The sequence below is a fragment of the Oncorhynchus masou genome, chromosome 21 (genome assembly GCF_036934945.1).
Source record: "Oncorhynchus masou masou isolate Uvic2021 chromosome 21, UVic_Omas_1.1, whole genome shotgun sequence".
NCBI classification, from domain to species: domain Eukaryota; kingdom Metazoa; phylum Chordata; class Actinopteri; order Salmoniformes; family Salmonidae; genus Oncorhynchus; species Oncorhynchus masou.
In genome coordinates this window covers 43022307-43049738 of record NC_088232.1, presented here as the reverse complement: position 1 = coordinate 43049738, position 27432 = coordinate 43022307, and the positions used below count along the sequence as shown (strand labels likewise).

At 48.6% G+C, this 27432-nt stretch overlaps 2 protein-coding genes across 4 annotated transcripts in view; one reads left to right on the top strand and one right to left on the bottom strand.

Moving 5' to 3' along the window:
- LOC135508382 (estrogen-related receptor gamma-like) overlaps positions 1-27432 on the top strand; it is a 295554-nt gene that overhangs the window by 75011 nt on the left and 193111 nt on the right. Inside the window, exon 1 of one of the 3 annotated variants that reach the window (XM_064928524.1) lies at positions 195-395. The exons of the other annotated variants lie outside the window; for them this stretch is intronic. The gene's annotated coding sequence lies outside the window, so the exon portion shown is untranslated. Of the gene's footprint in view, positions 1-194; positions 396-27432 lie in introns of those variants that run through there. 3 annotated transcript variants of the gene reach the window in all.
- Positions 2996-7043, bottom strand: LOC135507510 (uncharacterized). The gene is made up of 9 exons (XM_064927020.1): positions 6960-7043; positions 6363-6905; positions 5582-5815; positions 5039-5303; positions 4717-4895; positions 4245-4436; positions 3897-4088; positions 3671-3841; positions 2996-3208 (listed from the first exon to the last, which is right to left on the bottom strand). The coding sequence occupies exons 1-9, from the start codon at positions 7041-7043 to the stop codon at positions 2996-2998; spliced, it is 2073 nt and encodes a 690-aa protein (XP_064783092.1).

Genomic DNA, 27432 nt, shown 5'->3' with positions numbered 1-27432 from the left:
CTCTCCGTCACTCCCACTCTCTCCCCCTCTCTTGCTCTTCTTCCAATATCAGAATATACCATCAACCACCTAGCTGTCTCTACCTCTCCATCCATCCTCTCTTCTGTCCCTCCCTCTCTTCCTCTATCGCTCTGACACCTCTGAGTCTGACACTCATTCTACAGGAGGGGGTATGAGGGGATGCAGGAGGAAGAGATGGGGCACGAGATGAGAGGAGAGAAGAGGAGGAGGCGAGGTGTTCCCTTCCCCATCACATCTGTAATCCTTTAAAAGCACTTAAGAGATTGCAGCTGCCGTCTGCTGTCTGCGTGTCACCGTGGTAACGGATGATTTGGGAGGATCTGCACTGTAATTGGATGATCAGTGTGTGATGGAGGTTCCGGACGCTATATTATGTAAGGCTGACTTTGTGCGCCATAACCCCTCCGGGCTGCCCCGTAGTGTGTGTGTGTGTGTGTGTGTGTTTGTTAACCCCACTGTGTGTATGTGACCCCAATGTTGCTAAGAGCCTTCGTTCCTCAGGCTGCAGGGAAGGGAGGGAGTGTATCAAGGGAAGGGAGGGAGTGTATCAAGGGAAGGGAGGGAGTGTATCAAAGGAAGGGAGGGAGTGCATCAAGGGAAGGGAGGGAGTGTATCAAGGGAAGGGAGGGAGTGTATCAAGGGAAGGGAGGGAGTGTATCAAGGGAAGGGAGGGAGTGTATCAAGGGAAGGGAGGGGGTGTATCAAGGGAAGGGAGGGAGTGTATCAAGGGAAGGAAGGGAGTGTATCAAGGGAAGGAAGGGAGTGTATCAAGGGAAGGGAGGGGGTGTATCAAGGGAAGGGAGGGAGTGTATCAAGGGAAGGGAGGGAGTGTATCAAGGGAAGGGAGGGAGTGTATCAAGGGAAGGGAGGGAGTGTATCAAGGGAAGGGAGGGGGTGTATCAAGGGAAGGGAGGGAGTGTATCAAGGGAAGGGAGGGGGTGTATCAAGGGAAGGGAGGGAGTGTATCAAGGGAAGGAAGGGAGTGTATCAAGGGAAGGGAGGGGGTGTATCAAGGGAAGGGAGGGAGTGTATCAAGGGAAGGGAGGGAGTGTATCAAGGGAAGGGAGGGAGTGTCAAGGCAGGTTTATCCTCTGGACTCATATCTGATGTATATTTATACACATCCCATTCTTCCTCCTGAGTGTGTGTGTGTGTGTGTGTGTGTGTGTGTGTGTGTGTGTGTGTGTGTGTGTGTGTGTGTGTGTGTGTGTGTGTGTGTGTGTGTGTGTGTGTGTGTGTGTGTATCCAGGATTTCGCTGTGTTGATTTCAGTGACCATTTCTTTGGCAGGGGAGTGAGGTGGGATTGATAATGTAGTCTGCTGAATTCATTTCTATCCCCTGCTCCTACACTCTGCATGTGTGTATGTGTCATTCACTTTGGTGCAAAGTTACTCCGTCCGTTGTGGTGAAATGGATAGCACCACCGCTTTGCCGCATTAAAGGGAGTGAACAGTCTAGTCGAAATTCACTCAGTATTCAAAACACGAGCCACAGCATATGACACATATCAGTACTCAGGTTTGTCATTGACAGTTGGTATTTGGGACTGTGTCAAGCTTCTTAGAGTAAACCAGATGATTTAGGATCAGTTTTGACTTTTCCATCACATTAATAAAATGACATGGACAAGGAGGTCTTGATCATAGATCTGATGGTGATGCTAGTAGAAGAGGTGTTGAGCAGCTGAGAAGCAGGGAGGTGTGTGATCCCACGACCTTTCAAGACCATCACACAGTGTGAAACATTTTGATTGCTGTAACCACTCTCATTGGGGCCCTAACTCAGGCTTAGTTGTGCTTGAGTAACTTTGGAGCGAGGCAGAGGGAGGGAAAGAGGGAGAGAGAGAGAGGGGGGGGGGGAGGGGGGAGTGAGTGAGAGACCTACAGCTGACCTACAGCTGAGATCCAAAAGGAGTGGAGAGATGGAGAGATGTTTGGGTGTCCTGGGGATTTATTGTGAGGGAGTGTGTTTGTCTCTGTGTGTTTAAATAAACATATGTATACAAGTTTGTAGGTATTTACTCTGCAGCTAACCAGTTATATATATAGTTATATATATATTTTTACACATTTGCTAATTAGTTCAGTCATGTCTTTGGTTTCAGTAGAATTTCCAGATTTTTTTATTTTCTATTATCAAATAAATTATATGATTCATTCAGAAAGCTTGGTTAGTGAAACTATATACAATCTAACTGTTTCCATTGACTCAGCTCCCCTCCAGTATAGTGTGAGTGAGTGTTATAGAAGGAGCTCAATGTCTTTCCATCTCTTCCTCTCTCTGACCAATAGACCAATCACATCCTCTCTGACCAATAGACCAATCACATCCTCTCTGTTCTACTCTCAACCAGCTCAGAATTAGACATTCATCCATGTTTCTAAAATGTCAAATTTCAAACTTGGTGCAAAAGTCCAATTCCAAAGTGTTTAAAGGTTAAGTTTAGGCATTAACTCTGAATGTTGAAGGTTAGGGTTAAGGTTCGGCATTAACTTTGAATGGTTCATGTTTATGATAGGCTGAAAACTAAAATATAAAAAAACACTTTCTATCGTTTGGATTAACCTGCAACCTGTGGAATCAGAGGCAGGTGCTTACGCCTATCCACCATTCCTGTCAACAACACCCTGGCAACACCAAATCCTACTTGAAGGTAACAGCTCTCCCTGTTGTCCCCAGTGGCCGGTTTCCACATCATCTCTCAATGTCTATGGTGGGGATCCGTGGTGGGGGCCAGGGGTCTGTGGTGGGGGTCAGGGGATCTGTTGTGAGGGTCAGGGGTCTGTGGTGGGGGCCAGGGGGTCTGTAGTGGGGGTCAGGGTGTCTGTGGTGGGGGTCAGGGGGTCTGTGGTGGGGGTCAGGGGATCTGTTGTGAGGGTCAGGGGTCTGTGGTGGGGTCCAGTGGTAGGGGCCAGGGGTCTGTGGTAGGGGTCAAGGGATCTGTTGTGAGGGTCAGGGGATCTGTTGTGAGGGTCAGGGGTCTGTGGTGGGGGCCAGGGGGTCTGTGGTGTGGGTCAGGGGGTCTATGGTGGGGGTCAGGGGTCTGTGGTGGGGGTCAGGGGATCTGTTGTGAGGGTCAGGGGTCTGTGGTGGGGGCCAGGGGTCTGTGGTAGGGGCCAGGGGTCTGTGGTAGGGGTCAGGGGATCTGTTGTGAGGGTCAGTGGTCTGTGGTGGGGGCCAGGGGTTCTGTGATGGGGGTCAGGGTGTCTGTGGTGGGGGTCAGGAGATCTGTTGTGAGGGTCAGGGGTCTGTGGTGGGGGCCAGGGGGTCTGTGGTGGGGGTCAGGGGTCTGTGTTGAGGGACAGGGGATCTGTTGTGAGGGTCAGGGGTCTGTGGTGGGGGCCAGGGGTCTGTGGTGGGGGTCTGTGGTGGGGGGGGGGGGTCAGGGGGTCTATGGTGGGGGTCAGGGGTCTGTGGTGGGGGTCAGGGGATCTGTTGTGAGGGTAAGGGGTCTGTGGTGGGGGTCAGGGGTCTGTGGTGGGGGTCAGGGGATCTGTTGTGAGGGTAAGGGGTCTGTGGTGGGGGCCAGGGGTCTGTGGTAGGGGCCAGGGGTCTGTGGTAGGGGTCAGGGGATCTGTTGTGAGGGTCAGTGGTCTGTGGTGGGGGTCAGGGGATCTGTTGTGAGGGTCAGTGGTCTGTGGTAGGGGCCAGGGGTTCTGTGATGGGGGTCAGGGTGTCTGTGGTGGGGGTCAGGGGCCTGTGGTGGGGGCCAGGGGATCTGTTGTGAGGGTCAGGGGTCTGTGGTGGGGGCCAGGGGTCTGTGGTAGGGGCCAGGGGTCTGTGGTAGGGGTCAGGGGATCTGTTGTGAGGGTCAGGGGTCTGTGGTGGGGGACAGGGGATCTGTTGTGAGGGTCAGGGGTCTGTGGTGGGGGACAGAAGATCTGTTGTGAGGGTCGGGGGTATGTGGTGGGGTCAGGGGGTCTGTGGTGGGGGCCAGGGTGTCTGTGGTGGGGGTCAGGGGATCTGTTGTGAGGGTCAGGGGTCTGTGGTGGGGGTCAGGGGGTCTGTGGTAGGGGTCAGGGGGTCTATGGTGGGGGTCAGGGGGTCTGTGGTAGGGGTCAGGGGTCTGTGGTGGGGGTCAGGGGTCTGTGGTAGGGGTCAGGGGATCTGTTGTGAGTGTAAGGGGTCTGTGGTGGGGGTTAGGGGATCTGTTGTGAGGGTCAGGGGTCTGTGGTGGGGGCCAGGGGGTCTGTGGTGAGGGTCAGGGGTCTGTGGTGGGGGCCAGGGGGTCTGTGGTGGGGGTCAGGGGGTCTATGGTGGGGGTCAGAGGTCTGTGGTGGGGGTCAGGGGATCTGTTGTGAGGGTCAGGGGTCTCTGGTGGGGGCCAGGGGTCTGTGGTAGGGGCCAGGGTTCTGTGGTAGGGGTCAGGGGATCTGTTGTGAGGGTCAGTGGTCTGTGGTGGGGGCCAGGGGTTCTGTGATGGGGGTCAGGGTGTCTGTGGTGGGGGTCAGGAGATCTGTTGTGAGGGTCAGGGGTCTGTGGTGGGGGCCAGGGGGTCTGTTGTGAGGGTCAGGGGTCTCTGGTGGGGGCCAGGGGTCTGTGGTAGGGGCCAGGGTTCTGTGGTAGGGGTCAGGGGATCTGTTGTGAGGGTCAGTGGTCTGTGGTGGGGGCCAGGGGTTCTGTGATGGGGGTCAGGTCTGTGTCTGTGGGGGTCAGGAGATCTGTTGTGAGGGTCAGGGGTCTGTGGTGGGGGCCAGGGGGTCTGTGGTGGGGGTCAGGGGTCTGTGTTGAGGGACAGGGGATCTGTTGTGAGGGTCAGGGGTCTGTGGTGGGGGCCAGGGGGTCAGGGGGTCTATGGTGGGGGTCAGGGGTCTGTGGTGCGGGTTAGGGGATCTGTTGTGAGGGTAAGGGGTCTGTGGTGGGGGCCAGGGGTCTGTGGTAGGGGCCAGGGGTCTGTGGTAGGGGTCAGGGGATCTGTTGTGAGGGTCAGTGGTCTGTGGTGGGGGCCAGGGGTTCTGCGATGGGGGTCAGGGTGTCTGTGGTGGGGGCCAGGGGTCTGTGGTAGGGGCCAGGGGCCTGTGGTGGGGGCCAGGGGATCTGTTGTGAGGGTCAGGGGTCTGTGGTGGGGGCCAGGGGTCTGTGGTAGGGGCCAGGGGTCTGTGGTAGGGGTCAGGGGATCTGTTGTGAGGGTCAGGGGTCTGTGGTGGGGGTCAGGGGGTCTGTGGTAGGGGTCAGGGGGTCTATGGTGGGGGTCAGGGGGTCTGTGGTAGGGGTCAGGGGTCTGTGGTGGGGTCAGGTGTCTGTGGTAGGGGTCAGGGGATCTGTTGTGAGTGTAAGGGGTCTGTGGTGGGGGTTAGGGGATCTGTTGTGAGGGTCAGGGGTCTGTGGTGGGGGCCAGGGGGTCTGTGGTGAGGGTCAGGGGTCTGTGGTGGGGGTCAGGGGGTCTGTGTTAGGGGTCAGGGGGTCTATGGTGGGGGTCAGGGGGTCTGTGGTAGGGGTCGGGTCTGTGGTGGGGGTCAGGTGTCTGTGGTAGGGGTCAGGGGATCTGTTGTGAGTGTAAGGGGTCTGTGGTGGGGGTTAGGGGATCTGTTGTGAGGGTCAGGGGTCTGTGGTGGGGGCCAGGGGGTCTGTGGTGAGGGTCAGGGGTCTGTGGTGGGGGCAGGGGGTCTGTGGTGGGGTCAGGGGGTCTATGGTGGGGGTCAGGAGTCTGTGGTGGGGGCCAGGGGGTCTGTGGTGGGGGCCAGGGGATGTGTTGTGAGGGTCAGGGGGTCTGTGGTAGGGGCCAGGGGGTCTGTGGTAGGGGCCAGGGGGTCTGTGGTGGGGGTCAGGGGATCTGTTGTGAGGGTCAGGGGTCTGTGGTGGGGGCCAGGGGGTCTGTGATGGGGGTCAGGGTGTCTGTGGTGGGGGTCAGGGGATTTGTTGTGAGGGTCAGGGGTCTGTGTTGGGGGCCAGGGGGTCTGTGGTAAGGGTCAGGGGTCTGTGGTGGGGGCCAGGGGGTCTGTGGTGGGGTCAGGGGGTCTATGGTGGGGTTCAGGAGTCTGTGGTGGGGGCCAGGTGGTCTGTGGTGAGGGTCAGGGGTCTGTGGTGGGGGCCAGGGTGTCTGTGGTAGGGGCCAGGGGGTCTGTGGTGGGGGTCAGGGGATCTGTTGTGAGGGTCAGGGGTCTGTGGTGGGGGCCAGGTGGTCTGTGGTGAGGGTCAGGGGTCTGTGGTGGGGGCCAGGGTGTCTGTGGTGGGGTCAGGGGGTCTGTTGTGAGGGTCAGGGGTCTGTGGTGGGGGCCAGGTGGTCTGGTGGGGGCCAGGGTGTCTGTGGTGGGGAGTCTGTGGTGGGGGCCAGGGGGTCTGTGGTGGGGTCTGTGGTGGGGGGGGTCTATGGTGGGGGTCAGGAGTCTGTGGTGGAGGCCAGGGGGTCTGTGGTGGGGGCCAGGGGATGTGTTGTGAGGGTCAGGGGGTCTGTGGTTGGAGCCAGGGGGTCTATGGTAGGGGCAAGGGGGTCTGTGGTGGGGGTCAGGGGATCTGTTGTGAGGGTCAGGGGTCTGTGGTGGGGACCAGGGGATCTGTTGTGAGGGTCGGGGGTCTGTGGTGGGGGCCAGGGGGTCTGTGGTGGGGTCAGGGGGTCTATGGTGTTGGTCAGGAGTCTGTGGTGGGGGCCAGGGGGTTTGTTGTGAGGGTCAGGGGTCTGTGGTGGGGGCCAGGGGGTTTTGATGGGGGTCAGGGTGTCTGTGGTGGGGGTCAGGGGATCTGTTGTGAGGGTCAGGGGTCTGTGGTGGGGGCCAGGGGGTCTGTGGTGAGGGTCAGGGGTCTGTGGTGGGGGCCAGGGGGTCTGTGGTGGGGTCAGGGGGTCTATGGTGGGGTTCAGGAGTCTGTGGTGGAGGCCAGGGGGTCTGTGGTGGGGGCCAGGGGATGTGTTGTGAGGGTCAGGGGTCTGTGGTAGGGGCCAGGGGGTCTGTGGTGGGGGTCAGGGGATCTGTTGTGAGGGTCAGGGGTCTGTGGTGGGGACCAGGGGATCTGTTGTGAGGGTCAGGGGTCTGTGGTGGGGGCCAGGGGTCTGTGGTAGGGGGCAGGGGTCTGTGGTAGGGGTCATGGGATCTGTTGTGAGTGTAAGGGGTCTGTGGTGGGGGTTATGGGATCTGTTGTGAGGGTCAGGGGTCTGTGGTGGGGGCCAGGGGGTCTGTGGTGAGGGTCAGGGGTCTGTGGTGGGGGCCAGGGGGTCTGTGGTGGGGTCAGGGGGTCTATGGTGGGGGTCAGGAGTCTGTGGTGGGGGCCAGGGGGTCTGTGGTGGGGGCCAGGGGATGTGTTGTGAGGGTCAGGGGTCTGTGGTAGGGGCCAGGGGGTCTGTGGTAGGGGCCAGGGGGTCTGTGGTGGGGGTCAGGGGATCTGTTGTGAGGGTCAGGGGTCTGTGGTGGGGGCCAGGGGGTCTGTGATGGGTGTCAGGGTGTCTGTGGTGGGGGTCAGGGGATCTGTTGTGAGGGTCAGGGGTCTGTGGTGGGGGCCAGGGGGTCTGTGGTGAGGGTCAGGGGTCTGTGTTGGGGGCCAGGGGGACTGTGGTGGGGTCAGGGGGTCTATGGTGGGGGTCAGGAGTCTGTGGTGGGGGCCAGGGGGTCTGTGGTGGGGGCCAGGGTTCTGTGGTAGGGGCCAGGGGGTCTGTGGTGGGGACCAGGGGTCTTTGGTAGGGGTCAGTGGATCTGTTGTGAGGGTGAGGGGGTCTGTGGTGGGGGTCAGGGGTCTGTGGTGGGGGCCAGGGGGTCTGTGGTGGGGGTCAAATAGTAGGATAGCTGTGCTAGGTCGCAGAAGTAGTGATGAAAACCTAGGCAGTGTGTCTATATGGCTAAATCCAAAAACAATGCCTTATCTGTCATTTGTCCTGTTAGACCACTGTACTGCTGTTCACCACTCAGTTACACACTAATATGACTGAGATGAATGGAGGGAGGGGGAGAGGGAGGGGGAGGGACGGAGGGAGGGGGAGGGAGGGAGGGATATTATAATAGTGAACAGAAAACACACACTGAGTATACAAAACATTATGAACACCTGCTCTTTCCATGACATAGACTGACCAGGTGAACACAGGTGAAACCGAGGATCCCTTATTGACGCCACCTGTTAAATCCACATCAATCAGTGTAGATAAAGGGTTAAATAAGGATTTTTAAGCCTTTAGACAATTGAGACACAGACTGTGTATGTGTGCCATTCAGAGGGTGAATGGCCAAGACAAAATATTTAAGTGCCTTTGAACGGGGTATGGTAGTAGGTGCCAGGCGTACCGGTTAGAGTTTGAGGATGGTGCCGAAGAACATGGCTGACGTTTTACATTCTCTCAAACAATTGTGCTATTTTCTTAATTATTTGTTTAGCTTTTTGTGTAACTTATTTTTCTACTTATTGTGTAGATAATGTTGCTGCTACCGGCTCTTATAACGGAAAATAACTTCTGGACATCAGAAAAGCCACTACTCACCGCGGACTGGAAGAAACTTCTTCCTTTAACGAGTCCGACGAGAAGGATATCCTGCTTTCAGATCCACGCCTTTGATTGAAGAAAAGACGTTGGGAAAAGGGGACGCAGATCAGGGATCCTTCTGAGAATCCAGAGGCGAGCAAGTAAACTCCCAATGCCTTCCATTCTTCTTGCTAACCTACTATTAATGATTATCCTACCAACGCAACATTAGAAACTGCAACATGTTTCCCCCGAGACGTGGCTGAACGACGACACGGACAACATAGAGCTAGCGGGATTTTCCAGCACCAGCAGAACAGAGGCGCTACCTCTGGTTAGACAAGGGGTGGGAGTGTGTGTCTATTTATCAATAACCGCTGGTGCGTGATGTCTAACATTAAAGAAGTCTCGAGGTATTGCTTGCCTGAGGTAGAGTACCTTATGATAAGCTATAGACCACACTATCTACCAAGAGAGTTCTCATCTGTATTATTTGTAGCCATCTATTTACCACCACAGACCGATGCTGACACTAAGACTGCTCTCAACCAACTCTGTAAGGCCATAAGCAAAGAAGAAAATGCTCACCCAGAAGCGGCGCTCCTACTGGCCGGGACTTTAATGCAGGCAAACTAAAATCAGTTTTGCAAAAATGTTGCCAGCATGTCACATGTGCAACCAGGGGGGGGGGGGGGGAATCAAAAACAACCTTTACTCCACACAGAGATAAAGCTCTCCCCCGCCCTCCATTTGGCAATTCTGACCATAATTATATCTTCCTGATTCCTGCTTACAAGCAAACACTAAAGCAGGAAGTACCAGTGACTCGCTCAATACGGAAGTGGTCAGATGACGCGGATGCTACACTACTGGACTGTTTTGATAGCACAGACTGGAATATGTTCCCGGGATTCATCCAATGTCATTGAGGAATACACAACCTCAGTCATCAGCTTCACCCCCACAGTGACTGTATGTACATATCCCATCCAGAAGCCATGGATTATAGGCAACATCCGCATCGAGCTAAAGGGTGGAGCTGCCGCTTTCAAGGAGTGGGAGACTAATCCGGATGCTTATAAGAAATCCTGCTATGCCCTCAGACGAACCATCAAACAAGCAAAGCGTCAATACAGGATTAAGATTGAATCCTACTACACCGTCTCTGACGCTCGTCAGATGTGGCAGTGCTTGAAACTATTATGGACAACAAAGGGAAACCCAGATGTGAGCTGCCCAGTGACACGAGCCTAGCAGATGAGCAAAATGCCTTTCATGCTCGCTTCGAGGCAGGCAACACTGAAGCATGCACGAGAGCACCAGCTGTTCTGGATGACTGTGTGATAATACTCTCGGTAGCTGATGTGAACAAAACCTTTAAACAGGTCAACCATTCACAAAGCCGCTGGGCCAGACTGATTACCAGGATGTGTACTCAAAGCCGCTGGGCCAGACTGATTACGAGGATGTGTACTCAAAGCCGCTGGGCCAGACTGATTACCAGGACGTGTACTCAAAGCCGCTGGGCCAGACTGATTACGTCAAAGGATGTGCGGACCAACTGTCACTGACATGTTCAACCTCTCCCTGACCGAGTCTATAATACCTACACGTTTCAAACAGACCACCATAGTCCCTGTGCCCAAGGCAGTGAAGGTAACCTGCCTAAATGATTACCTCCCCGTGGCACTCACGTTGGTAGCCATGAAGTGCTTTGAAAGGCTGGTCATGGCTCACATCAACAGCATCTTCCCCGAAACCCAAGACCCACTCCAATTCACATACCACCTCAACAGATCCACAGATGACACAATCTCAATCAAAGTCTCTTGAACTGCACTGTTGGTTAAGGGCTTGTTGGTAAGCACTTCACGGTAAAGTCTACACGTTTTGTATTCGGCGCATGTGGCCAATAAAGTTTGATTTGATTTGTTAAGAACAGCAACGCCTCTGTGTTTTTGTACGATCAACAGTTTCCCGTGTGTTTCAATATTGGTCCACCACCCAAGAGACATCCAGTCAACTTGACACAACTCCAGTAAGAATTTGAGTCAACATGGGCCAGCATCTCTATGGAACACTTTTGACACCTTGTAGAGTCCATGTCCCAATGAATTGAGGCTGTTCTTAGGGCAAAGGGAGTGCAACTCAATATTAGGAAGGTGTACCTAATGTATGTACACCTAGTGTAGGTATAATGAAACACAATATTTGTTGAGTCTGGGTAAATCACAACTGCTGGATACAGATATTTATGATTATATGAGTTTAAGATCAATATCAATATTATTCCGCTGGGTTGTTTTACTGTAACATGCTGAGACAGAAATCGGTTCAGTCTAGAAATATTGAAGTATAAACAGTTTGAGAAGGATTTTTACCAATTCTGATAACGATTTAGTACAGGAAGATGGCATCATCCATAAATGCAGTGAACACACATACACACTCACACACACATACACACTCACACACACATACACACTCACACACACATACACACTCACACACACATACACACTCACATACACACATACACACTCACACACACATACACACTCACATACACATACACACTCACATACACATACACACTCACACACACACATACACACTCACACACACATACACACTCACACACACATACACACTCACACACACATACACACTCACATACACACATACACACTCACACACACATACACACTCACATACACACATACACGCTCACATACACACATACACACTCACACACACACATACACACTCACACACACATACACACTCACATACACACATACACACTCACACACACATACACACTCACATACACACATACACACTCACACACACATACACACTCACACACACATACACACTCACACACACATACACACTCACATACACACATACACACTCACACACACATACACACTCACATACACACATACACGCTCACATACACACATACACACTCACACACACACATACACACTCACACACACATACACACTCACACACACATACACACTCACACTCACACACACATACACACTCACACACACATACATACACACTCACACACACATACACACTCACATGCACACATACACACTCACATACACACATACACACTCACACACATACACACTCACACACACATACACACTCACACACACATACACACTCACACACACATACACACTCACATACACACATACACACTCACATACACACATACACACTCACACTCACACACACATACACATTCACACAGACATACACACTCACACACACATACACATTCACACAGACATACACACTCACACACACATACACACTCACATACACACATACACACTCACACACATGTACACATTCACACACATGTACACACTCACACACACATACACACTCACACACACAAACACACTCACACACACACATACACACACACACACGGTTGTAAGATTGCTGAACTGTCTTCAAGCTTATTAGCGTTCTTCTTTCAGAATTTGATTTTCCCTCACAAGCAAACACCGTCAATCTGGAGAGAGAGAGAGAGAGAGAGAGAGAGAGAGAGAGAGAGAGAGAGAGAGATGGGAGTGCAGAAGACAGACAGTTGGAGATGCTAGGCTCCTAAACCTGGATTATTTGATTATACTGCATTTTATGTTTCTGGAACTGATGTTAAATGTAACGTTTTAGTACAATGGTGTCAAGCCAACCCATCAATTTACACAGGGCCCAGGATTTTAAAGGCAACATCCCAATAGTCAAATCGTGAAATCTCACATTAAATATTGACATCACTGAAATCATCAAATCACACTTCAAATTTCCAAAACGAAGAAAATAAATCAAATTAAAATCATAAATCACGTCTATTGAATACGAGTGTACAGTATGTGTTTTCAGGGCAAACCAGAAGTCACTGTTGTGCCCAGCCTGTCTGTGGTTCCATAAGAAGCCGTTTTGACTCTCTATGAGTGACAGGTGTGAAATCCCCATTGACTAAGGCATTATTGGCAAAGTGACAGCCTAGAGAGTTCATGTAAGCAGTTTGTAAACACACATACAGCCCTATTCCCTACCTCACTGAGACACATACAATGAAGAGACACATACCTGCAAGCATACACACCAGTGGAGGCTCAGAGGAAGGGGAGGACTGTCCGCATCAGTGGAAAAAAATGTTGGACACCCAATCAAAGGATCAGAGAAACAATCCAGTACTGAAAGAATAAGCATAAAATGTGGCGAGTAGTTGACTCAATAGTTGAACAGTTTTGAACAAATGTATTTATTCAACATTAAAGGAGAAGCAAGAAAGAGAGAGTGTGTGTGAGAGAGAGAGCTATATTTCATAGTATTTTTTAAACTTTCACTTTCACTTACCTAGCTTGTGAATTCAGTTAGCTGTTTCGCCTACTCATACACCCGGCTCAAAGAGAGAGGGATGCTATGTTAGCTAGCTGGCTATGGTTATCCAAAACACTGGAACCCTTCCAAGTCAAGGTAAGCTGTTTTTTTTTATTTTTTATAAATGTTATTGCCACCGGGCCCGCCAGTGTAACTGCTAAACTGCTTGCTGACTGTACACTAGCTGTACTGCATGATTGACACTTTAATGTAGGCTGTGTATAGTGGTTAGTGATTATGGTATGAAGGCTTGACTTGGAAAGGTTTTTTCGCCTGGTCACAGACACTGTTTTGTTGTGCACTGAAGTCCATTAGAGTGCCTAGATAAGAGGAGGAATTATCCAACGAGCAAAGTGATGATGCTGTTTGTATGTGGCTGCTATGAAAGTGAACTGCGTTTGCAGATGATCAGGGGTGTATTCATTCTGCCGATTCTGTTGAAAAAATGTTTCTTAAACAAACGGTGATAAACATGCCTACATTTGTCAAATAGAAACAGCAACGGTTTGGACTGCAGATTACACCCTGCATCAACTAGATGCAGGCAAGAGTGTCCAAGGCGGAATTGAAATTGTCACTATCTGTCACCTTGATTACTCAACATTTTCTCCCGACCTGTGCACCTACGTTGTAAATTGTCATTCGTAGGCTAGACTGTAGCAACCTCATGATGGGTAAAAGGAAAATTGAGTATCATGTAGTAGCCTAAACCTATCAATGTTACGTTGAGCTGGGCGAATGCAATATGAATGACAGTCATCCAATATGCTGTAATAGAAATAAGGCCATGCTCATTCAAAATAATATTGGCCTTCCTGATCTGAAACAGCATCAACCGCCACTGATATACACGCAGAGACACACAAAAACATTCTGAATTAGGTTTATGACTGAGTTGAGACCTAGTGAATATGAATGCTTTAGTTGTAACTGTGACTGATAGAGGACTTGTCTATGTCTGCTAGTTAGAGGTGCTGTGATGAAGTTGTTATTGTTCTGACGGAGATGTTTCAGCTGTGATAAAGGTGTCACTGTTCTGACTGAGATGTTTCAGCTGTGATAAAGGTGTCATTGATCTGACTGAGATGTTTCAGCTGTGATAAAGGTGTCATTGTTCTGACTGAGATGTTTCAGCTGTGATAAAGGTGTCATTGTTCTGACGGAGATGTTTCAGCTGTGATAAAGGTGTCATTGTTCTGACTGAGATGTTTCAGCTGTGATAAAGGTGTCATTGTTCTGACTGAGATGTTTCAGCTGTGATAAAGGTGTCATTGTTCTGACGGAGATGTTTCAGCTGTGATAAAGGTGTCATTGTTCTGACTGAGATGTTTCAGCTGTGATAAAGGTGTCATTGTTCTGACGGAGATGTTTCAGCTGTGATAAAGATGTCATTGTTCTGACTGAGATGTTTCAGCTGTGATAAAGGTGTCATTGTTCTGACTGAGATGTTTCAGCTGTGATAAAGGTGTCATTGTTCTGACTGAGATGTTTCAGCTGTGATAAAGGTGTCATTGTTCTGACGGAGATGTTTCAGCTGTGATAAAGATGTCATTGTTCTGACTGAGATGTTTCAGCTGTGATAAAGGTGTCATTGTTCTGACTGAGATGTTTCAGCTGTGATAAAGGTGTCATTGTTCTGACTGAGATGTTTCAGCTGTGATAAAGGTGTCATTGTTCTGACTGAGATGTTTCAGCTGTGATAAAGGTGTCATTGTTCTGACTGTGATGTTTCAGCTGTGATAAAGATGTCATTGTTCTGACTGAGATGTTTCAGCTGTGATAAAGGTGTCATTGTTCTGACTGAGATGTTTCAGCTGTGATAAAGGTGTCATTGTTCTGACTGAGATGTTTCAGCTGTGATAAAGGTGTCATTGTTCTGACTGAGATGTTTCAGCTGTGATAAAGGTGTCATTGTTCTGACGGAGATGTTTCAGCTGTGATAAAGATGTCATTGTTCTGACTGAGATGTTTCAGCTGTGATAAAGGTGTCATTGTTCTGACTGAGATGTTTCAGCTGTGATAAAGGTGTCATTGTTCTGACGGGGATGTTTCAGCTGTGATAAAGGTGTCATTGTTCTGACGGAGATGACTGTGGTTCTGTTCTGACGGGGATTGTTTCTGACTGCTGTGATAAAGGTGTCATTGTTCTGACTGAGATGTTTCAGCTGTGATAAATGTGTCATTGTTCTGACAGATGTTTCAGCTGTGATAAAGGTGTCATTGTTCTGACGGAGATGTTTCAGCTGTGATAAAGGTGTCATTGTTCTGACTGAGATGTTTCAGCTGTGATAAAGGTGAGAGAGAGAGAGATCAATTTGCCATCACAGGTGAATTAGGGAAGAAAAAGAGAGAGTGTGTGTTTAACAAGGGAGCAAAGACAACGTATTTGAATGTGCGATAGGAAAGCTGGAGGAAGCTCAGGAGAATGAATATGGATTGAGAAGATTCAAGCTTTTTTGCCCATTTATCTAATCTCCCCACTGGTCCGCTACTCCGTCATTCTCTCTCTCTCTGTGTGTGTGTGTGTGTGTGTGTGTGTGTGTGTGTGTGTGTGTGTGTGTGTGTGTGTGTGTGTGTGTGTGTGTGTGTGTGTGTGTGTGTGTGTGTGTGTGTGTGTGTGTGTGTGTGTGTGAGAGAGAGAGAGAGCTGGACTGAGGACCAGGAGGGGAGGTTTAATCTACCACAAGCTTCGGCTGGGAATGATTACCACACGCTTCGGCTGGGAATGATTATCTCAAGCTTCGGCTGGGAAGCACAGACAACGCCTCAGCCTTAACGCTCCCCCTGTCAATAGACACACACACACTTACCAAAACCTTCCTACAGCCTATGAGAGAGAGAAAGCGGTGGAGGAAAAAGTAAATGAGGGGAGGAGAGTTCTGAGTTCTGAGTCCTTCAAATGGAGGAGAGGAGTGAGGAAAGAGAGGTCATGCACGTGTGGAGCTGAGCAGGGACCCCTGGAGCTGAAGACAGCAGGGTGCCCTGTCAGACTGTTCCCTACTAATGCACAGTAACAACACAGAGAGAGAGAGAGATGTAGAGGGAGCAAGTGGGGAAGAGAGACTTACAGGGAGACAGTGAGGGAGAGAGTGGGGGAGAAAGACGTAGAGGGAGAGAGTGGGGAAGGGAGATGGTGAGAGCGTGGGAGAGAAATGTAGAGAGAGAGTGGGGGAGAGAGACAGAGGGAGAGAATGGAGAGAGAGACATTGAGGGAGAGAGTGGGGAAGAGAGACGTAGAGGGAGAGAGTGGGGGAGAGAGACGTAGAGGGAGAGAGTGGGGGAGAGAGACAGAGAGAGAGTAGGGAGAGAGACGTTGAGGTAGAGAGTGGGGGAGAGAGCCGTTGAGAGAGAGAGAGAGAAGGAGAGAGAGAGAGCGAGAGAGAGAGAGAGAGAGAGAGAGATTGGGGGAGAGAGGCAGAGAGAGTGGGGGAGAGAGACGTAGAGGGAGAGAGTGGGGGAGAGAGTTGGAGAGAGAGAGAGTGGGGGAGAGAGATGGAGAGAGAGAGAGACAGAGAGAGAGAGAGTGGGGAAGAGAGACGTAGAGGGGAGAGTGGGGGAGGGAGACGTAGATGGAGAGAGTGGGGGGAGAGAGAGAGTGGGGGAGAGAGACCGAGAGAGAGAGAGTGGGGGAGAGAGATGTTGAGGGAGAGAGGGTGGGATAGAGACAGAGAGAGAGAGAGAGAGAGAGAGAGAGAGAGAGAGAGAGTGGGGGAGAAAGACGTTGAGGGAGAGAGTGGGGGAGGGAGATGGAGAGAGAGAGAGTGGGGGAGAGAGGGAGAGAGAGAGTGGGGGAGAGAGACGTTGAGAGAGAGAGTGGGGGAGAGAGACGTAGAGGGAGAGAGTGGGGAATAGAGATGGTGAGAGCATGGGAGAGAAATGTAGAGAGAGATAGTGGGGAGAGAGACATTGAGGGAGAGAGTGAGGAAGAGAGACGTAGAGGGAGAGAGTGGGGGAGAGAGACGTTGAGAGAGAGTGGGGGAGAGAGACGTTGAGAGAGAGAGAGAGAGAGAGTGGGGGAGAGAAACAGATACAGAGAGAGTGGGGGAGAGAAACAGACAGAGAGAGTGGGGGAGAGAGACATTGAGGGAGCGAGTGGGGGAGAGAGATGGAGAGAGACGTAGAGGGAGAGAGTGGGGTAGAGAAACAGAGAGAGAGAGTGGGGGAGAGAGATGGAGAGAGAGAGAGTGGGGGAGAGAGACGTTGAGGGAGAGAGTGGGGGAGAGAGCCGTTGAGAGAGAGAGTGGGGGAGAGAAACAGAGACAGAGAGAGTGGGGGAGAGAAACGTTGTGGGAGAGAGTGGGGGAGAGAGATGGGGAGAGAGACAGAGGGAGAGAATGGGGTAGAGAAACAGAGAGAGAGAGTGGGGGAGAGAGATGGAGAGAGAGAGTGGGGGGAGAGACAGATGGAGAGAGAGAGAGAGAGAGAGAGTGGGGGAGAGAGACGTAGAGGGAGAGAGTGTGGGAGAGAGACGGAGAGAGAGAGTGGGGGAGAGAGACGTAGAGGGAGAGAGTGTGGGAGAGAGACGGAGAGAGAGAGTGGGGGAGAGAGACGTAGAGGGAGAGAGTGTGGGAGAGAGACGGAGAGAGAGAGTGGGGGAGAGAATCAGAGAGAGAGAGTTGGGGAGAGTGACATTGAGGTGGAGAGATGGGAAAGAAAGGGGTAAAACAAAAATAGAAAAACTGGAAACAAAAGTTCAAGAAAATAGGCCTGATGGAGAGAGAAGATGGTCTCTTCTATAAATCCTGATGGAGAGAGAAGATGGTCTCTGCTTTAAGGCCTGATGGAGAGAGAAGATGGTCTCTTCTATAAATCCTGATGGAGAGAGAAGATGGTCTCTTCTATAAATCCTGATGGAGAGAGAAGATGGTCTCTGCTTTAAGGCCTGATGGAGAGAGAAGATGGTCTCTTCTATAAATCCTGATGGAGAGAGAAGATGGTCTCTGCTTTAAGGCCTGATGGGGAGAGAAGATGGTCTCTGCTTTAAGGCCTGATGGGGAGAGAAGATGGTCTCTTCTATAAATCCTGATGGAGAGAGAAGATGGTCTCTTCTGCTCCTGATGGAGAGAGAAGAAGGCCTGATGGAGAGAGAAGATGGTCTCTGCTTTAAGGCCTGATGGGGAGAGAAGATGGTCTCTGCTTTAAGGCCTGATGGAGAGAGAAGATGGTTTCTGATATAAAGCCTTATGGTCGAACCCTATTTTCTCTCAAAACCACAACTCTCTGTCTCAACTGGAGCAGACCCCTCCTCAACATCCCCTCCTCCTACTTACTATACTCCATCTATCCATATGTCTCTCTCTACGTATCATATTCATTTTCTATCTTGTTTTCTGCCCTTTACCCACTTTTTCCTTTCTCTGTCTTTCTCTTTCTCTTTTCCTCCTTCCTGTCCCTCTCCTCCCCTCCCCTCGCCTCTCTCCCTCTCTCCGGTTGAATGGGGACAGACAGGCTGAGAGAGATGTGAGACTAGGCCAATTTGTTCTGACATGAAGAGATGTTTAGGTGGGAGGAAGGCCTTAGACAGATGGAGAGAGAGGATTCAACGATTGGAAGAAAGAGGGGGACAGACATGAGTTACAGACGGAGAAACAGAGAGAGAGCGAGAGCGAGAGAGAGACAGTGACAGACATGAGGGTTGACATGCAGACGGACATGTTTTGGTAGCTTTGCCTGTCCCCCGTGCCATTCCAGTGTAGCCCCCGTGTCCTAGGCATGTTGCTAGCATGTTGTGGGCGTGTAGCCGGCATGCTGTGGCTGAGTGGTGCTGTCTAATCTTGGGGGGTAAGAGAGCATCGACTTCCCAGGGCTCTCTCTGCTCAGCACCTTGTTAGACAGCCACTCCAAGAGCACCACACCCCAACACCCCTGTCACAACCACTTCTCTACCTCTTCCATCTCCCTCTCTCCTTCCCCCTCTCTCTACACTTTTCTCTCTCCCATCTCTCACTCCTCTTCATCCCCCTCTAACTCTCTCTCCCATCCTTTCCCCTATATTTATCTCCTCCATCTACCTCCCTCCCTTTCTCCATCCCCTTCTCTCTGCATCTCTCTCTCCCTACTCCCTCACTCTCTCTCTCCATCCCCCTCACTCTACAATCTCTCTCCCTACTCCCTCACTCCCTCTCTCCATCCCCCTCTCTCTACATCTCTCTCTCCATACTCCCTCACTCCCTCTCTCCATCCCCCTTTCTCTACATCTCTCTCTCGCTACTCCCTCACTCCCTCTTTCCATCCCCCCCTCTCTACATCTCTCTCTCCCTACTCCCCCACTCCCTCTCTCCATCCCCCTCTCTCTAAATCTCTCTCTCTCCCTACTCCCTCACTCCCTCTCTCCATCCCCTCTCTCTACATCTCTCTCCCTACTCCCTCACTCCCTCTCTCCATCCCCCTCTCTCTACATCTCTCTCTCTCCATACTCCCTCACTCCCTCTTTCTATCCCCCTTCTCTACATCTCTCTCTCCCTACTCCCCCACTCCCTCTCTCCATCCCCCTCTCTCTACATCTCTCTCTTTCTCTCCCTACTCCCTCACTCCCTCTCTCCATCCCCCTCTCTCTACATCTCTCTCCCTACTCCCTCACTCCCTCTCTCCATCCACCTCTCTCTACATCTCTCCCCCTACTCCCTCACTCCCTCTCTACATCCCCCTCTCTATACCCCTCTCACTCTTTTCATCCCCTCTTTCTTCCTCCTCCATATCTCTTTCCATTCCTCTCTCACAGGGTCAGGTCAGTGGGTGTCATTGTGTCATTGCATTAAGTTCTAATTCAGCTGACTGCTTTTAAGTGTTTTGTTTCAACTTTCTGATTGTGATTAATTTGTCAATTATAACAAACCTTATGGTATAGTCTTCTTTGAACACTTTATTGATTTATGTTTGTTGGAGGGGTGAATATGTTGAAGTTGAAAGTTGTTTTTATTTTATATACATACACATAAAACAGTGAACTAATACTTTGTGGATGGGAAGTGTGTTTTCCTGTATGTGTGTGGGTGTGCGTGTGTGTGTGTGGTTGACAGGCTTTGAGTGTGTTGTCTGCATTAAGGAAACTGCTGTCTCTGGCTAATGGAGGATCAGTCCAGCCTAACACAGACTGGCAGGTTACACACAAACACAGACACACACACACACACACACACACACACACACAACCACACACATCTACACACACACAAACACACACTCTGCTGTCTGCTGTGACTGTCATGTCTCAGTGGGGTTTTGAACTTATTAATTAACAGACTGATATAGATAAAGAGACCCATGGGAAGCAGGAACTCACACTGTCCCAGAAGCCCCATTCAGATTGGTTGAATTGGATTGGTGGCGTATGTAAACACTCCGTCCACAAACCCAATTCCTTTAAATCCTTTATGCAGGTGAGCGTGTGCACACTACGGCAAGGAGGGGGGTGAATTGAATTGGGCTCTTGAGATGTGTTTTGGTAGGAGGAGTGTGGGGGGGGGTGCAATGCATCTTCTCACTTAGCTAGGCCTCTAGGACTAAGTAGAGAGCAAACACTACATAGAACTAACGCCATATAGTGCTAATACCACAGAGAGCTAAAGCCATAGAGAGCTTACACTACAGAAAGCTAAAGCCATAGAGAGCTAAAGCCATAGAGAGCTAACTCTACAGAAAGTTAAAGCCATAGAGAGCTAAAGCCATAGAGAGCTAACGCTACAGAAAGCTAAAGCCATAGAGAGCTAAAGCCATATAGAGCAAATACCACAGAGAGCAAAAGCCATAGAGAGCTAACGCTACAGAAAGCTAAAGCCAAAGAGAGCTAAAGCCATAGAGAGCTAACGCTACAGAAAGCTAAAGCCATAGAGAGCAAAAGCCATAGAGAGCTAACACTACAGAAAGCTAACGCCACAGAGAGCTAACGCCATAGAGAGCTAACGCCATAGAGAGCTAAAGCCATACAGAGCTAACACTACAGAAAGCTAACGCCACAGAGAGCTAAAGCCATAGAGAGCTAAAACCATAGAGAGCTTACACTACAGAAAGCTAACGCAACAGAGAGCTAACACTACAGATAGCTAACGCCATAGAGAGCAAACACTATAGAGAGCTAACACTATAGAGAGATAACACCATAGAGAGCTAACACTATAGAGAGCTAACACTATAGAGAGCTAACACTACAGAGAGCTAACACCATAGAGAGCTAACACTACAGAGAGCTAACGCCATAGAGAGCTAACACTGCAGAGAGCTAACACTGCAGAGAGCTAACACTACAGAGAGCTAGCACTGCAGAGAGCTAACACTATAGAGAGCTAACACTACAGAGAGTTAACACTGCAGAGAGCTAACACTACAGAGAGCTAACACTGCAGAGAGCTAACACTATAGAGAGATAACACTACAGAGAGCTAACACTACAGAGAGCTAACACTATAGAGAGCTAACAATACAGAGAGATAACACTATAGAGAGCTAACACTACAGAGAGCTAACACTATCGAAAGCTAACACTATAGAGAGCTAACACTATAGAGTGCTAACACTGCAGAGAGCTAACGCCACAGAGAGCTAACACTACAGAGAGCTAACACTGCAGAGAGATAACACTACAGACAGCTAACGCCACAGAGAGATAACACTACAGAGAGCTAACACTTCAGAGAGCTAATGCCACAGAGAACTAACACTACAGAGAGCTAACACTACAGAGAGATAACACTACAGAGAACTAACGCCACAGAGAGCTAACACTACAGAAAGCTAAAGCCATAGAGAGCTAAAGCCATAGAGCGCTAACGCTACAGAAAGCTAAAGCCATCGAGAGCTAAAGCCATAGAGAGCTAACGCTACAGAAAGCTAAAGCCATAGAGAGCTAAACCCATATAGAGCTAATACCACAGAGAGCAAAGGCCATAGAGAGCTAATGCTACAGAAAGCTAAAGCCATAGAGAGCTAAAGCCATAGAGAGCTAACGCTACAGAAAGCTAAAGCCATAGAGAGCAAAAGCCATAACACTACAGACAGCTAGAAGCAACAGCCATAGAGAGCTAACACTATACAGAGAGATAACACTACAGAGAGCTAACACTACAGAGAGCTAAAGCCATAGAGAGCTAAAACCATAGAGAGAGAGCTAATGCCACAGAGAACTAACACTACAGAGAGCTAACAACACTACAGAGAGATAACACTACAGAGAACTAAGAGATAACACAGAGAGCTAACACTACAGAAAGCTAAAGCCACAGAGAGCTACAGAAAGCTAAAGCTAAAGCCTATAGAGAGCTAACACTACAGAAATCTAAAGCCATAGAGAGCTAAACCCATATAGAGCTAATACCACAGAGAGCAAAGGCCATAGAGAGCTAATGCTACAGAAAGCTAAAGCCATAGAGAGCTAAAGCCATAGAGAGCTAACGCTACAGAAAGCTAAAGCCATAGAGAGCAAAAGCCATAGAGAGCTAACACTACAGAAAGCTAAAGCCATAGAGAGCAATAGCCATAGAGAGCTAACACTACAGAAAGCTAACGCCACAGAGAGCTAATACCACAGAGAGCTAACACCATAGAGAGCTAAAGCCATACAGAGCAAACACTACAGAAAGCTAACGCCACAGAGAGCTAAAGCCATAGAGAGCTAAAACCATAGAGAGCTTACACTACAGAAAGCTAACGCAACAGAGAGCTAACACTACAGATAGCTAACACCATAGAGAGCAAACACTATAGAGAGCTAACACTACAGAAAGCTAACGCCACAGAGAGCTAACACTATAGAGAGCTAACACTATAGAGAGCTAACACTATAGAGAGCTAACACTATAGAGAGATAAAACCATAGAGAGCTAACACTATAGAGAGCTAACACTACAGAGAGCTAACACCATAGAGAGCTAACACTACAGAGAGCTAACACTACAGAGAGATAACACTACAGAGAGCTAACACTGCAGAGAGCTAACACTATAGAGAGATAACACTACAGAGAGCTAACACTATAGAGAGCTAACAATATAGACAGATAACTGGGTATGTACATAGTCAATGGTAGGCTTCGAGGGGACTCCTATGGTAGGTACACCTATAGCTCATCTCTTGGCAGTAGTACTGTAGACTACTTTATCACTGACCTCAACCCAGTCTCTCAGAGCATTCACAGTCAGCCCACTGACACCCCTATCAGACCACAGCAAAATCACAGTCTACTTAAACAGAGCAATACTCAATCATGAGGCATCAAAGCCAAAGGAACTGAGTAACATTAAGAAATGCTATAGATGGAAGGAATGCAGTTTGGAAACCTACCAAAAAACAATTAGGCAACAACAAATTCAATCCCCTTTAGACAATTTCCTGGGTAAAACGTTCCACTGTAATAGTGAAGGTGTAAACTTGGCAGTAGAAAATCTCAACAGTATATTTGACCTCTCAGCTTCCCTATCAAATCGAAAAATCTCAAATAGAAAACCGAAGAAAATTAACAACAATGACAAATGGTTTGATGAAGAATGCAAAAATCTAAGAAAGAAACTGAGAAACCTGTCCAACCAAAAACATAGAGACCCGGAAAACCTGAGTCTACGCCTTCACTATGGTGAATCACTAAAACAATACAGAAATACAATACGGAAAAAGAAGGAACAGCATGTCAGAAATCAGCTCAATGTAATTGAAGAATCCATAGACTCTAACCACTTCTGGGAAAATTGGAAAACACTAAACAAACAACAACACAAAGAATTATCTATCCAAAATGGAGATGTGTGAGTAAACCACTTCTCCAATCTTTTTGGCTCTATAACAAAGAATAAAGAGCAAAAACATATACATGATCAAATACAGATCTTAAAATCAACTATTAAAGACTACCAGAACCCACTGGATTCTCCAATTACATTGAATGAGTTACAGGACAAAATAAAAACCCTCCAACCCAAAAAGGCCTGTGGTGTTGATGGTATCCTCAATGAAATGATCAAATATACAGACAACAAATTCCAATTGGCTATACTAAAACTCTTTAACATCATCCTTAGCTCTGGCATCTTCCCCAATATTTGGAACCAAGGAGTGATCACCCCAATCCACAAAAATGGAGACAAATTTGACCCCAATAACTACCGTGGAATATGCGTCAACAGTAACCTTGGGAAAATCCTCTGCATTATCATTAACAGCAGACTCGTACACTTCCTCAATGAAAACAATGTACTGAGCAAATGTCAAATTGGCTTTTTACCAAATTACCGTACAACAGACCATGTATTCACCCTGCACACCCTAATTGACAAACAAACAAACCAAAACCAAGGCAAAGTCTTCTCATGCTTTTTTGATTTCAAAAAAGCCTTGGACTCAATTTGGCATGAGGGTCTGCTATACAAACTGATGGAAAGTGGTGTTGGGGGTAAAACATACGACATCATAAATTCCATGTACACAAACAACAAGTGTGCGGTTAAAATTGGCAAAAAACACACAAATTTCTTCACACAGGGTCGTGGGGTTAGACAGGTATGCAGCTTAAGCCCCACCCTCTTCAACATATATATCAACGAACTGGCGCGGGCACTAGAAAAGTCTGCAGCACCCGGCCTCACCCTACTAGAATACAAAGTCAAATGTCTGCTGTTTGCTGATGATCTGGTACTTCTGTCACCAACCAAGGAGGGCCTACAGCAGCACCTAGATCTTATGCACAGATTCTGTCAGACCTGGGCCCTGACAGTAAATCTCAGTAAGACCAAAATAATGGTGTTCCAAAAAAGGTCCAGTCACCAGGACCACAAATACAAATTCCATCTAGACACTGTTGCCCTAGAGCACACAAAAAACTATACATACCTTGGCCTAAACATCAGCGCCACAGGTAACTTCCACAACGCTGTGAACGATCTGAGAGACAAGGCAAGAAGGGCATTCTATGCCATCAAAAGGAACATAAATTTCAACATACCAATTTGGATCTGGCTAAAAATACTTGAATCAGTCATAGAGCCCATTGCCCTTTATGGTTGTGAGGTCTGGGGTCCGCTCACCAACCAAGACTTCACAAAATGGGACAAACACCAAATTGAGACTCTGCACGCAGAATTCTGCAAAAATATCCTCCGTGTACAACGTAGAACACCAAATAATGCATGCAGAGCAGAATTAGGCCGATACCCACTAATTATCAAAATTCAGAAAAGAGCTGTTAAATTCTATAACCACCTAAAAGGAAGCGATTCCCAAACCTTCCACAACAAAGCCATCACCTACAGAGAGATGAACGTGGAGAAGAGTCTCCTAAGCAAGCTGGTCCTGGGGCTCTGTTCACAAACACACCCTACAGAGCCCCAGGACAGCAGCACAATTAGACCCAACCAAATAATGAGAAAACAAGAAGATAATTACTTGACACATTGGAAAGAAGTAACAAAAAAACAGGGCAAACTAGAATGCTATTTGGCCCTAAACAGACACTACACAGCGGCAGAATACCTGACCACTGTGACTGACCCAAAACTAAGGAAAGCTTTGACTATGTACAGACTCAGCGAGCATAGCCTTGCTATTGAGAAAGGCCGCCGTAGGAAGACATGGCTCTCATGAGAAGACAGGCTATGTGCTCACTGCCCACAAAATGAGGTGGAAACTGAGCTGCACTTCCTAACCTCCTGCCCAATGTATGACCATATTAGAGAGACATATTTCCCTCAGATTACACAGATCCACAAAGAATTCGAAAACAAATCGAATTTTGAAAAACTCCCATATCTACTGGGTGAAATTCCACAGTGTGCCATCAGAGCAGCAAGATTTGTGACCTGTTGCCATGAGAAAAAGGCAACCAGTGAAGAACACGCACTATTGTAAATACAACCCATATCTATGCTTATTTATTTTATCTTGTGTCCTTTACCATTTGTACATTGTAAAAACACTGTATATATATAATATGACATTTGTAATGCCTTTATTGTTTTGAAACCTCTGTATGTGTGATGTCTACTGTTAATTTCACTTTATATATTATCTACCTTACTTGCTTTGGCAATGTTAACACATGTTTCCCATGCCAATAAAGCCCTTAAATTGAATTGAATTGAGATAACACTATAGAGAGCTAACACTACAGAGAGATAACACTATCGAAAGCTAACACTATAGAGAGCTAACACTATAGAGAGCGAACACTACAGAGAGCTAACACTACAGAGAGCTAACACTACAGAGAGCTAACACTGCAGAGAGCTAACGGCACAGAGAGCTAACACCACAGAGAGCTAACACTGCAAAGAGATAACACTACAGACAGCTAACGCCACAGATAGCTAACACTACAGAGAGCTAACACTACAGAGAGCTAACACTACAGAGAGATAACACTACAGAGAGCTAACGCCACAGAGAGATAACACTACAGAGAGATAACACTACAGAGAGATAACACTACAAAGAGATAACACTACAGAGAGCTAACACTACAGAGATAACACTACAGAGAGCTAACACTACAGAGATCTAATGCCACGGATAGATTACACTACAGAGAGCTAACGCCACAGAGAGCTAACAATACAGAGAGCTAACACTATAGAGAACTAACACTATAGAGAACTAACACTGCAGAGAGCTAACGCCACAGAGAGATAACACTACAGAGAGCTAATGCCACAGAGAGCTAACACTATAGAGAGCTAACACTGCAGAGAGCTAACGCCACAGAGAGATAACACTACAGAGAGCTGACGTCACAGAGAGCTAACACTACAGAGAGCTAACACTATAGATAGATAACACTACAGAGAGCTAACGCCACAGAGAGATAACACTATAGAGAGCTAACGCCACAGAGAGCTAACACTATAGAGAGCTAACACTGCAGAGAGCTAACGCCACAGAGAGATAACACTACAGAGAGCGAACGCCACAGAGAGCTAACACTGCAGAGAGCTAACACTATAGAGAGATAACACTATAGAGAGGTAACACTACAGAGAGCTAACGCCACAGAGAGATAACACTACAGAGAGCTAACGTCAAAGAAGCAAGATAGAGAGGAACACTTGAATAAATTAATTGAAGGGGATAACGAGAAGGGATAATAAAGGAGGAAGGGGGAGAGAGGGATAATGAAGTAGGAATGGGGAGATAGGGATAATGAAGGGGGAGAGAGGGATAAAAAACATTTTTTATTTTTTATTTCACCTTTATTTAACCAGGTAGGCTAGTTGAGAACAAGTTCTCATTTGCAACTGCGACCTGGCCAAGATAAAGCTTAGCAGTGTGAACAGACAACACAGAGTTACACATGGAGTAAACAATTAACAAGTCAATAACACAGTACAAAAAAGGGGAGTCTATATACATTGTGTGCAAAAGGCATGAGGAGGTAGGCGAATAATTACAATTTTGCAGATTGGCACTGGAGTGATAAATGATCAGATGGTCATGTACAGGTAGAGATACTGGTGTGCAAAAGAGCAGAAAAGTAAATAAATAAAAACAGTGTGGGGATGAGGTAGGTGAAAATGGGTGGGCTATTTACCAATAGACTATGTACAGCTGCAGCGATCGATTAGCTGCTCAGATAGCACATGTTTGAAGTTGGTGAGGGAGATAAAAGTCTCCACCTTCAGGGATTTTTGCA

Bases quoted from the DNA above. Each gene is read 5' to 3' on its own strand.
- LOC135507510 (XM_064927020.1), bottom strand. From the start codon at position 7,043: ATGACCCCTACCACAGACCCCTGCCCCCTACCACAGACCCCTGGCCCC. The intron at 5,304-5,581 runs GCCCCCACCACA...CCCCCACCACAG, and splicing joins CCCTCACCACAGACCCCCTG to ACCCCTTACACTCACAACAG. The intron at 3,209-3,670 runs GCCCCTACCACA...CCCCCATCACAG, and splicing joins CCCCCATCACAGAACCCCTG to AACCCCTGGCCCCCACCACA.